At 46.2% G+C, this 13,214-nt stretch overlaps 1 protein-coding gene across 4 annotated transcripts in view; it reads right to left on the bottom strand.

The window, feature by feature from the left end:
- The window catches only part of TMEM181 (transmembrane protein 181), a 36,301-nt gene extending 23,296 nt beyond the window's left edge, over nucleotides 1-13,005 (bottom strand). Inside the window, exons 1-2 of one of the 4 annotated variants that reach the window (XM_063329412.1) lie at nucleotides 4,795-4,999; nucleotides 3,184-3,295 (exon numbers count right to left, since the gene is read on the bottom strand). Coding sequence is in view for 3 of the 4 variants with exons in the window: in XM_063329410.1 (XP_063185480.1) it covers nucleotides 12,782-12,912 (131 nt within the window). In the remaining variant the exon portion in view is untranslated. Of the gene's footprint in view, nucleotides 1-3,183; nucleotides 3,296-4,794; nucleotides 5,000-12,781 lie in introns of those variants that run through there. The other 3 variants (XM_063329410.1, XM_063329413.1, XM_063329411.1) reach the window with 3 other exon arrangements.
- Nucleotides 13,006-13,214: the final 209 nt, after the last annotated feature.

Genomic DNA, 13,214 nt, shown 5'->3' with positions numbered 1-13,214 from the left:
ACCCCAGAATGTATTCATTTTGCCCATTCTTTCTATGCTAGGGTTTTCTACTGCCCTAAGACTTGAGCACGAGGAAAACATTTATCAGAGGGAGAAAAAGTTACATTTTTTTAGTTCATATGTTAATAATTTAAACAACCAAGACACCACATCTCCTGCAATGACAGCTTAACCTAAAGGGACTGACGTCACTAACATCTCGGTTACCCACACAAGATCTTGATGAGTTTTCTACACTCCATATATACACTTCCTCCCTGCAGGATCACCCCTAACAAGGAGTAAGGCAGAACTCCAGATATGCTAGATGTGCATGCTCAGGCTCTGCATTCTTGTCGGAGCTCCACTAAAGCTTGGGAAATAGAAATCTGAACTTAAGTTTATTATTAGACACTTAAACACAAATACACATAAAAGCAATGACATCTCTTCCACAACTGGTTGGTGGTTATCATTAGGTTAAACACAAAATAGAGGGGGGGAAAAAGCACTGAAATGACCAATTGCATTCTCTTGGAAATAGGTAACTTTCAGTTTCGTTAGCTTAAGGGAAATATGATCACAGAATTAATCTTATGTAACATATCCCTCTATCTTCCTTTTTGTTAAATGAATAGTTCAAAAAAGGACAAATCCACCATGTTTCAAAATACAGCCAACATACTGGTTTGAGTTATGCCAGAACTGAGCCAACATATAGTTGATTTTCTACTGCTATTCCAGCAGGTGTGATCATAGAAAGCTGTAAAGTTTATATGGGAAAGCTGAAGTATTGGCGGGGGGGCTAGGGTGTAAAGGGGTGGGGAGGGAGATGTGTTGTTTTCTGATAAATTTGTAAGAGCACCATCATGGAAAGAAATGAAAGCATTAAGACTTTAATGACAGCACTCCCTTTCAGCTTGGAATAAAACTTCTTTTCATCAGCTGAATGGTGCTCTTACTGGTTCACCACATCAATGAATAACTGCAGAAAAGGTAGCGGAATCCTTTCCATAAGGTCAGCCTGAATTCCGGGGGCAGGCCTGTATAACTGTCAGCCCTTGAAAGCAAGGCAAACAATTCACTTTAAACTAGTAAAAGGATTTTATAATAACTTCTATTTTATTTAAGAATCACTGCGTTCTTTCCAAACGAGGCACTACAAAAATAATTACATTATTCCTTTACTGTAAAGTTTGAAAGATCCAAATCTTAATTTAAGTCACAAAGGAGGTGGGGAAGGGAAGAAAATCCCACAGAAATAATGAGAATTGCAAGCAAGTAACTGTAAATGTCACAAGTTTGCACAAACTGGCTGTATGGGACCCCAGGCATAGTACCTGCAAACACAGCGTAACTTCTCCTGCCACACACCCTTATCCTGGGGAAAAAGCCTGCACTGGTCTGAGAAGTCAGAATTGCTGATTGTACAGGCAAAAAAAGGTAAATCATGCATTAAATTACCGCAATCATAAGCGGGAACAGATCAGATCTCTGTCACAGAGATCACGACACAGAATTCTCACAGAGAAATGATTTTCATAGAACCACAGAATGTGTTGGGTTGGAAGGGACCTTTTAAAGGTCATCTAGTCCAACCCCCTGCAGTAAGCAGGGACATCTTTAACTAGATCAGATTGCTCAGAGCCTCATCAAGCCCGGCCTTGAACGTCTCCAGGGACAGGACTTCCACCACCTCTCTGGGCAATTTTAAGTTGACTTTGAAAAATGGCAATTAATAGCTGCAATTCAAACCGGAATTTGTCTGCACAACTTTTGTAGGGATATAACTACAGTGTTTTCCTTAAATCAATGTCTTAACGCTTCAGCCTTCATGCACTTAAACCACTTTAAAGCTATTACATCTGTACTAGTACTAAAATAACTATATAACTAAATAAAAAAGGTGCATTTTCCTATCTGTTCCAAGGGCTCCTTCAGTTCCACAGATCACCTGGTATTCCTTGACTGCCTAAGAACACCACGTATGGGATATTATCTTGAGATACCATAATACTAATCTTAACAAGAAAATCCTTGATGCAGAAAAATGGTACATAAAATGTTGATATGCCTAAATTAACTATAGGGGTTCAAGTGGATACTAAATGCTCCATGGAAGCACCATGAGTGCTCACCCAGTGAGGACCACTCAATATACAGAAACCAGGATTGGAAAGTCCATGGTTTGAGAATAGCTGAAGACTGGAACAGTATCATATATATGCAGGAAAGTATCACATATGCTCGTGCTGTTCTTAACAGCTTACGTTGGGGCATCCGCTTAACAGCTACAAGTCTGATGCAGGATACTTCTGACATACCATGCATATTCTGGTTTCTTTGCACAAGCTTCCTATTTTCCAAGTTTCTGTAGATGTTTCAAAGCGCATAACGTGAACATGAAAAGCAGCTTCATTTCCACAGTCCTCAGAGGAAAGTCACAAGAATTCACGCAGCCAACACTCACAGCTTTACAGCTATTAGCAATTATCACCTTGGTTTACTCACAAGCCACAGCACAGATGCACTTGCAAGCTTTCAAAGAAACATGTTCCAGACATTGGCTCATTCTTTATTCCAATTCCTCTCCAGGTGGTGTAACACCTAGTAGTCAAAATGGGTAGGTATACACCTACCTAAGAATAGTCAGGCTGGCATTTAACAAAGAGAGAAGGGACACAGGGTGTCTTTTACCTCCTTCTTTCATACTGGTACTCCTGAAGTCTCATTTAAGCCACTGACTCTATATGCTACTTAATAGGTCATTAAGGCAACATGGACACTTTTGGGAAGAGCAAATGTAAGAACTCGGCCAAATCTTAACTACATTTATCATGACAGCAAACAACAATTTAGAGCATTCCTGTCAGATGATGTATTCTTCATTAGCCCTCACTGCAATAACTGAATTTCCTTGTGTGGTTTAAATGTCTCATTTCAACATATCACCAGCTGACATACAAAGCAGATAAATGATCCTCCCGTATGTTCACTGTTTAACATCTGCCTTTTGGAAAGAGATTATATAAAATTTATGAATATACATAAGTGCAAGTTGATGATCCCCCCCCAACAGCTTCTTTCTTACATCGGAAAGGCCTAATAAAGAATGAAATGTCTGAAAGGCATTTATGGAAAAAGCAAAAAGGGTTCCTCTGGAAGCACCAGTTCAAACAAGTAAAAAACTGTGCTTTGCTTTACCAGTGGAAGATGCTTTAATCAGCCCATCCAAGGCAGTCTGAAGCTTGAGAGCAGCCATACAACTGTCTGCAGACTTCTCAGGCAGCTTTTACCACCTGTACTGCATTTTATCCTAACTCAGAGAGAAACCAAATATTTTATAATTAAATTGGATATCTCTGAAACTAACTGCAAAGGAGCAGAAAGCACTGATATACAGACAGAGAAATACTATACTTGGTAGTCAGTAAAATCTAAATTGCGTTAATGCAATTTGTGATGGAGTGAATTATGGAAATGCTCAGCCACAACGACTGCAATCTTTCAGCAGCCATTCATATGTGAGATGCAAAGGTAGGTTAAATCTTGCTCTTTGAGTAAAGTTTTGGCTCAAATGGTTAAACAAAATATTTCTCAGGCTATTCCTCACCTTGAAATCACTTCTCATGCCTGCACAACACAGCCTTTACTAGAGTAAAGACTATAATAAACCAGAGCCTTTTATACAACAGTTTTCACTTAAGACACTCACTTTACAGATGGGAAGGCTGTGACAAAAGTGGGATTAAGCAGTAGGTAGCACAGAGTTGATATTAAAATCAGAAATAACTCACTTTTATGCACAGTAGTTTTTCTGACATACTAGCCTCAACATCTCTGCCTCCAACTGCTCTTTTCTATTTTAGGCTCACTGCCAAATAAAACCATCAAACCCACTTTGATTTAAATGATTGTATATGCTACCTACATTCATAGTACTGGGTCTATCTGTACATACTGCACTTTTTCACGGTTTAAAGACATTACTTGCTTTGGTGTCCCTCAGAAGACCTTGAATTTCTTCTTGCAGATGTATTCCACCATGGTTAATAACTAATGAGGCAGCACATGACTACACAAAAAGATGCATACAATTAACATTAGCAGTACTACATAGTACTGTTACATGACAACTGTCAGATAACTATGACTATGCTGAATAGCTGAAGTGCACAGGGAGAGGTTGGGGGTTTTTAAGTGTCTTGTTTGTGGTATTCACTGAAGTCTGAATAATTAGCCACGACTATGGCTCTGTCCATGCGGACACATATCCGGCAAAACAAGTTTTTCCTTAACAGACCCAATCTGAGAGAGGAGATAAGGGGCGGGTTATTCACCACGTAAGAGGGGAAACCTCAGCGTTTCTCTGAAGAAGTGGGTAGTTACCGTCAGGTTTCTGACCGACGAACCGTAGCCACATAACACTAATTTAATCCTCGGTGATCTTACTTCCTTAACGAGAATTAACGCGTATAAAAATCCAATGACAAGAGTCTGGTCTTAACAAGGGAAAAAGCTCGAAGTACCGCACCCGGCCAGAGGACGGCATTCCTCCTCACGGCCCCGGCCCCAGGCAAACAAGGACGCCCCCGGCTCCCGCCCCAAGCGAACAATCACCTCCCTGTCCCGCTCCCGGCAGCGCCGGGTCGGTGGGCGCCCCCCCCGAGACCTGCCTCCCCTCAGGCCGGCTCCCGCCGCCAACGCCTGAGCGCGAGGGCAGCCCCGCGAGCCGCCAGCACGCGCGAGGGTCTCCCCTCCCAGCACACGACCAGCGACCCCCCGCCCGGCTCCTCCCCGCCCACCACCACTCACGGCTCCATCCCGGCGCCGCATGCGCAGTGGCGGCACCACCGCCGCCGCCCGCCCTCTCCGGGCCGCCGCCGCCTCCGTGGCACAACCGCCAGCGGTGCCTGCCGGCGGCTTCCGCGTGCGTCACCCGTCCGCCACGCGACTCGGGAGACGTCACGGCAACCCTCGCCACGCCGCCACCGCCGCCGCCGCGGGGCCGAAGGGCGAGTCCGCTGGCAGGGGGCGGCGGCGCTACGGCGAGCCGGAGGGGACACGGGCCGGCGCTGCGCGGCTCGCTCCCGGGCGGCGGCGGCGGTGGCGGTGTCGGTGTCGGGATCCAGCGGGGTGAAAACGCCGCCGCCGCCGCCGTCACCTGCGGGCGGGTCCGTGGTACTCGAGAGACCGGGCTGGTGCGTCACGTTCACGGAGGATTCAGTCAGCTCACAAGTCAGCTGGAACTTAAATCCTAAATTTAATCCCGAAGCCGCTACTTTGAACACGCCGCTTAATAAAAAAATCCCCAGATCGCACCTAACGCTATTTTATTCTTGCACCAGTGTTGAGATAAAGGTGGATTTTGTTCTGCTCTCCTATTAAGTAACCTGAGACTGGGCAACAGTGATTGTCAACCGATCCATTGGGTACAGATTGTGAGAATTAGGCAAATTTAAGGATTTTGCCAAGTTATATTTTTCATTAATTTTTGACAGCTCTAATATTTGTTTCTAAAAAGCCAGTACTGCAGTTACTTAAACACCTGGGGATACTTGGTGTCTAAGCCAGGATAAAATTCAGAGTAACTTCCCAGCTCTGGTATTCATCAAATACATAAGGTAGAGCCATCTCAGGATGACCCCAGAAATATTTAGATATATCAGTCAGCATAAAATTTAAAAATTATCTCTTCAACAATAAAATGCTTCCATTAAAAGCTTACTTAGATGGTTTTATTGGAGTGACTTTAATTTAAAGGTACTCTCAACATTAATAATATTGTTCGTTTCATTCAGTTGCCCTGCGGGTAATTCACGTCATTACTGGTGACCAGCGGGACCCAGTATGTTTCTTGTGTAACACCACTAAACCCAAAAGAAACATGCTAGGAATTAATTCAGTCATTGATACTGGTATTTATCCCATCAGTTAGATCTGTGATTTACAGCATGATGTTCCTTTAGTAGTCTCACAAAAAGGCTGTCTTGAGAAATACATAATAGCAAGTGATGAAGGAAAGGCACTTATAAATTTTAAGTCAAAAAGAATCACAACCCTAGGGCAGAAAATAAAGCTTTGAGTAATCGGGATAACCTAACAAACTGTATCTGCTCAGAACAGGATGGCACTGCCAAGCCACAATTTGAAGTCATTAGGTCACACGTGACTATGACATGCAGCGTGTAGCTTTCAGCACGCTTCAGGCTTCTCCAACAAGTTCCCTCTGGCCAGAAAACGATGGAATGATGCTTACAGCATCTGTGACGATTTCCAGTACTCTGGGAAGCGCAGTTGCAGAGTTACGACTGCTGCCGTTTCCGTGCGCACATCTGAGCTATTTGGATGACTGCTCCAATCCCTCTGGCACTCAGGTGTCTCACTAACATGAATGAATTTATTCTCCTCAAAACAAAAATACAGGCTTCTCATTGATCAGATAGGAAACTGAAGCACAGACAGACTGAGACTTGCCAAAAGTCACTTGGAGAAGAGCATGGGTGGCAGAGGTTGACATCCAGCTCACTTTAATTAGCCAGGGGTCCGCATTTCTCTTTGCCATCTACCAACTTTCAAAGGGTCGTGAGCACATTGACGTTGCACCCTGTAAGTTTTGTGAAAATAATGGTACTGAGCTTTCAAACTAAACACCCAGAGGAACTGAGGCACTGTGAAACCCCTCTCCCTCCACAAACACAGAGTCACTCAAGAGCCTCACTCTACTTGTCTCCTTACAAGAAGGTGCCTCACTCCGTGCCTTGTCCGACCTGCTCGGGGGTGAAATAGTGCAAGAAGCTGCGGTCTGCCTCATCTATTGTAGAAACCAGACAGTGTATGGTGAATGCGGCTTGCAAGAAGAGGCAGGCTGATCTATGAATAAGTAAGCTGAATGGTAGCTCAGCCAGGACTCTACTTACACTAACCACCCTAACACTTAGGCTGTACCTTCATGACCAGTTTATACTTTCATGGCTGATACCTACAGCTTTAGTGACAAAAGGTGAAATCCAGCCTCTCTGTAGCCCTTTGATTTTTGCCAGCACAAATGTTTGCGCAGTAGAGTGGCCAGTCAAGTAATGGAAATTACCTGATTTAAAGGTCACTCAGAAAAAAAACAGTGTTCTGCTGGACAGGTTGCTCAGTCACTGTGCAGCTACAGCAATATTTGTGGGCAGAAGAGAGCAGAAATGTGTGACCACGGAAAAGAGAGTTAGGATGGCTTCTTCCAGCTGCTTATGCCGGCTTATGGCAGCTTAAAGCAATCATGAAGCTATAGTGCCAGTCTCCTCCTTCTGATGTTTCAAGCCTTCTAGCCCTAGCTGTGTACGTCACACTGGGGTCATTCGGGTTCTTCTCCCAGTTGTCAGGACCCAGCAGTGAGCCCTGGAAGAACAAGAGAGAGGTTCCATCTGTGGCTTGAGGAAGTAACCGAAGGTCCTGCCCTGGGTCTGGAAAGCAGCATGAACCTTCAGGGACTTTGACTGCAGTTCTCCAGCAAGGTCCTGCTGACCCCTTGGCTTCTCACAGACTTGTACCTTGAGCACTTGGGAGAGATTTTAAGAAGGTGAGAATTGTAGCCTTATCGCAACAGCCCTCTCTGCCAAACTTCAAGTTTCTTCTCTGACACACGCAGGCACTAGAGCTTCTCTAAGGAAAAAGGAACAGTGTGTCTTTATTGCTGAGTCAAATGATGTGCTGCTCTCTGGTCTTTTTGCCAAAGGAGGAGAACCACTGTGAATGAACTTTTCCCACATGTTTCGAAGATTAGCTGTGTTTTAATGAACTGGAAGCACTAACAGGAGAAGCTGAGGAATTAAGAATATCAGTATCATCTATAATTACCTCTTTTGTTACCTGTATAAGCAACATCAAGCACTAACTAAAGCTGCAAGGTAAATAATACATTTCACAATGTCGTATATGTAGTCTTTTCTTTTTGATGTACAAAATGTCATATTATTGCATGATAGGAGTTTAGGAGTGCCTTATTTAAAGCAGGGCAGATTGTAGGTCATTTATCTTAATCTCTGGGTATTATTACTAAATTCAGTATCAGCACCCTGCTTTCCTGTACAAGCTAATTGTGCAATGAGATATGTTTATTAACTCAGAAACTGATTTTTCAAGAATACCAAGTTGTTACTTGTATTTATGCAACTCTGATGTCAGACCACAATTTGGCCACCCTCCTGCTCTCTCCTCTCTGCCCGGCAGGCACTTTAATTGCTTGCTTTCCTATCAAAATATTTTCAGCATGGTGAACTCTTCGACGTTGGCTAGGGGGTAGAGTTATGAAACTCCCACTGAAATAACAGTGAGCTGATTGTGAGGCCTGGTGTCTTCTGGTGAGCTTCACATATCTGATGACATGTGGAAGAGATAAAAATGTAGGTGGTTTAGTACCATTGGTACTAAGCTGTCTTTGTACCAATAGTCTACCTAAAATTGCCGAGTGCAGGGGAGGGAGCCGTCGGCTGCCAGCCCTCCATCAGCAATCCCTGCCCTGCCATCCCGACCAGGAGGCATGCGAGTGGCGGAAGGAACATACTGGAGTGGGAGGGAGAGACACCAGAGAACAAACTGTTCATTGAAGTGGCTTGTTTGGAGCAATTTTTCAGAAGTATAAATTAGAACAAACCTGAAGCTGCTGTAATAAGTCGAGGGCTGATATGCTTTGTGGCAGTCCTCTGGACGGATGGGAGAGCATAACACTTTTCCCTTCTTCTGCCTTCTCTCGGCTCATCTGCTGCACCAAGCACCTCCTGGTGTAGCACAGACTAATCTTAGGTGTACCAAGTCCAGACCAATCTTGTATTGGGGTTACCAATGAGGTTGTCTACCATCACGCCCATTAGTCTGTAAATACACAGTCTCTTTTGCAAGCATACCATGAAGTGCCATGTCTGCCTAAGGGAACTATTAACCCAGACAGATGGTGTTAATCAGCGTGCTGAGCCATGGCTAACCCTGCTCTCTCCATCCCTCCCAGATGGCTGCGCAAACTAGCACTTGCTTGTGGGGAAATACACCAGGAGGCACAATTTAGAGACTATTCTGGGATATTGGGCAGAACAAACTCACCAACATTGACGCCCCTTCATCTGTATAGTGTGGCTGAGTGCCCTGGAGCTCTGTAGAGCAAGGATGGCGTAGCTTGAGATGGCTGAGGAGCCTGCCACCTTTAGTTGTCAACCCTGCTTAAAGAACAGGCTGCTCACAGACAGCTGCTGAACCACATGTTCATGATCACTGTGCTTTAAAGGAAACCATTACCAAAAGATGTCACTAAACTCGGACAGGATCAGAAATGACTCAGCCATTTGTGCAGCAAGAGCACACTTACTTGGGATAACAGCTTCACCAGCCGTCTCTGAGCTAGGTCATGCCCTCCCACCGAATCCCCTGTCACTGAGAATGAGCACACACCAGCACAGCATACAAATGGCACTCCTGAGACAACAAAAGCTATTTGCCTGCCAGTCACAAAGGGGACTGCTTGGTGTTTTTCCATTTCTGTATCTGCTCCAAAGCTTTCCAGCTTTGAGTTTTCCTGTTGACACTCAGAGAAGGATGTCCTTATAGAAATCATGAGTGAGACTTTAGCAGCCAAATAAATCTTTTTTCTAGCAAATATTGATTACTTGCAAGCTCATGCCCTCCCTCCCTCTATCACTTAATGGACTAGACCACTCTATTTCCAAAAAGGCAATGGAAACCACCAGTTGATGGCCAAATGACTTTGCTCAGCCGTCGGGACAGGAGAGTTAAGGCTGGCAGTAGCTGACAGCTACACATTTGTGAATGCAGTGCATGAGAGGGAAAAAACATGCTTTTATCATCTCTTCATTTTGTTAGTCTGGTATAAGATATTATTTGCTCTGATGAAGGTGATTACTTTAAAGAACCTCATGGTTTGAGGTAAACACAAGCCACGCTGCATTTCCTTGGTCAAATTTCCAAAATTCCCTCTGCCATCAGAGCAGTAAGGCTCTCCATTACATCCCTGGGCATGCTCATTTATAACCTGACCAAACATATTGTATAAAATATATATATAGAGAGAGAGAAGAAGATGAAGTATCTAATTCTCCTTCCTATAAGTGAGAGTTGGCTGTAAGAAGAATGCATGGTAACATTAAGAAACCCTCCTCCTTACCAGGAACCTAAAAAGCAGGTTCCATTGCTACATCCATCAGTAATGCTAAAGGGAAACACTCACCAGAACAGCAGGTATGCAGTGACAGTAACAGTAAACTTATTTAACGCTAGGTCATTTAGGTTAAGACCGTGCAAATGCAGAGAAGTACTAGCATGATTTCTAAGTCACGAAATATTATTTCCTTGCCAAGAGCCCAATGTTACTCCATTTCATTCACGACCTGAGGCTGATACCTCATGGGGATACTCTCACTGAAGAAAGGGCAATCTAGCACTAACTCTACAAGCTCATTTGATTCAGTGGAGAAGCGTCTTCTCTTTTCAATACAGAAAGTCCTTCCATACACACTTTTAGTCATGAAAATGAGTTAATGACAATTTACCTTGGAGAGCTTGGGTTTCTTCTGGGAACAAAGCTGAATAAATGCCTCCCCCAGGACCTCTCATTTGTTACTCCAGAGCTTATCTCCCCCTCCTTTCTCCACTCTAGTGCCAATATTCGTTACTGTGCTGCCAGATGCACACAGGTACATTTCCATCACTCCTTATCACCTCCCATGGCTTCTCACACCGTGCTCAGGTACAAGGAGCTGCTGTTTTGACAGGCAGGATGGTGGCTATGTTAAATTCTGCCAAGCTGTCAGGCAGTGTTTCCAAACTCCATGGCTCTCCGTAGTTTTTGCTATTGTGAACAACAAGACAAATTCAACCTTATGAAGAACGACTGAGGGAGCTGGGGTTGTTTAGCCTGGAGAAGAGGAGGCTGAGGGGAGACCTTATCACCCTCTACAACTACCTGAAAGGAGGTTGTAGAGAGATGGGGGCTGACCTCTTCTCCCTGGTGACAAGTGATAGGACAAGAGGAAACGGGTTCAAGTTACGTCAGGGGAGGTTTAGATTGGATATTAGGAAACATTTTTTCACTGAAAGGGTTATTAAACATTGGAATAGGCTGCCCAGGGAGGTGGTGGATTCACCATCCCTGGAAGTGTTTAAAAAAAGGGTAGATGGGGCACTTAGGGACATGGTTTAGAAGTGGCTTTTGTCAGGGTAGGTTAAAGGTTGGACTCGATGATCTTAAAGGTCCCTTCCAACCTCAGCAATTCTATGATTCTATGATTCTAATGGACCACATACCCCTTCATTGGGGAAAACCGACACAGTGCACTGAAGTCAAGTGATCTAAGCAGAAGAACTGGGGCACTGTGCACGAAGACAATTACTTATGCTCAGATTCATAGTAAAATAGAGCTAGAAGAGACCTCACAAGGTACTTAATCTTTCCTTCTGTCTCAGGAGTATATCTGCCAGATCTACGTCTTTCTTGGTATGCGTTTGTCAAAAGTTTTTAAAAACCTCCAACAATGGAGACACTAAAGTCTTCCTGGATAACCCTTTCTATACTGTTTGACCATCCCTCCCACTCAGAAGGTTTTTCTTAATGTCTTATGTGAACTTTTCTTGCTACAATTTAAGTTATTCTGTAGTATTTTGCCCAAATGAGCACCAAGTTTCTCTTTACAGAACCTCCTATTCCCCCAACTTGGATGTTTCTTTTGGGTGAGCAACTCCAGTTTTTCCTCACAGCTGTATTTTCTAGCCCTTTGACTGTCTATATCTCTGTCCTTAGGCTCTCTTCCACTGGCAGGCCCTTGAAGTGTGGTGCCCAGAACTGGACACAGCTCCAGCTAAGGCCTGGAGTGGTGACTAAATTATATGTCGTCTTGCAAACTGTGCTCCCATTTACACCCCAAATGACTTTTATCTTTGTCACACGTATAAGACAATGTCACTGTTGAAAGAAGTTATTTTATGAAGCATTATAATTCCCATACCCTTTTTTTACAAAAATGTTATATAACTGTTCATTCCCCAACCTGTGTTTGTGTGGCTGAACAGCGTTCCTTCTCTGTGGAGGTCCTGGCATTTGTTTCTCCTGATTTTCATTCTACTATTTCAGACCCTTTCTCTGATCCAGAAATTCTTTTAATTTATAACCCAGTCCTCCAACACGTTTGAAGTCCCTCCTAGCCTTGTGTAATCTCAGCACATTCACACTCTCCAGCCATCACTGGCCATTCATGGAAGGAGAAGACGGGGCCAGGGACAGAAGAAACGCGGGTGTAGTCTGCTCAGTACATTTGTCCCTTTTGACCTCAACCTTTGCCAGCCACTCTGATTTCCTAGACACTTTTGCGCTATTTCAGGACTGTTTCACGGCTGCTTTATCCCAGGTTCCTCCTGCTTGCCATCACAGTGGAAGACGCCTAGCACAGAGGAATGCGAATGGAAATTGCCTTTATCGCCTACATAAAGATATTAATACGTGAGGGCAGAAGCAGGAGTGTTGGCCCTCCTGCCCAGAGGCGCTGCCGGACCACGTCCCCACCCCCGCCCCGGGCAGAGCAGACCGCCCCACCCGCCGCTGCCCGCCCGCCCGGGTCTGCGGGGACGCCGGGTGCGCGGCGGGGGTAATGGCATGGAGCCCGGCCCCGGTCCCCGCCCAACCCCCCCGCTCGCCCCGTGAAGACGGCCTGGTCCCCCCGCAGAGCCCCGACCGAGCGCCGAGGGTGCCACCCCGGAGGAAGGCGGGCGGGCAGGGCCTCGGGGCCCTGGGGGAGAGCCGCGCCCGCGCCCGTACCGGTAGTAACGGTCATCCCTGTAGGGAGTGAGGTCCTCCTTGATCTCCCGGTAGGTCTCCCGCACCCGCCGGCAGAAGCGCTTGACCTCGCCGCACAGCGGGCTCCCGAAGGCGGCGAAATCCGCCTCCATGCCGCTCCGGCGCCGCCTCAGACCCCGCGCTCCGCCATGGCTCCCCCCCGCCAGGGCCCGCCCGGCGCTGCGCGGCCGCGGGGCGGGGGCGGCGCAGGAGCCGCAGCGGCGGCGGCGGCGGCGGCGGCGGCAGGGGCGGCAGGGGCGGGCCCTCGGCGCACAGTCCGCGCCCGCGGGAACCGCTTCAGCACCACGGAGAGGGGCGGCCGGGGCGCGCCCCCGCGGCCCCGGGGGAGGCCGCCACCACCCCCGCCGCCGCCCCCGCCGCCGCCCCCGCCGCCGCCGCCGGGCTCTGTCGGTCG

Source organism: Chroicocephalus ridibundus, chromosome 3 (genome assembly GCF_963924245.1).
Source record: "Chroicocephalus ridibundus chromosome 3, bChrRid1.1, whole genome shotgun sequence".
NCBI lineage: Eukaryota > Metazoa > Chordata > Aves > Charadriiformes > Laridae > Chroicocephalus > Chroicocephalus ridibundus.
This window is presented reverse-complemented; position numbering and strand designations above follow the sequence as displayed.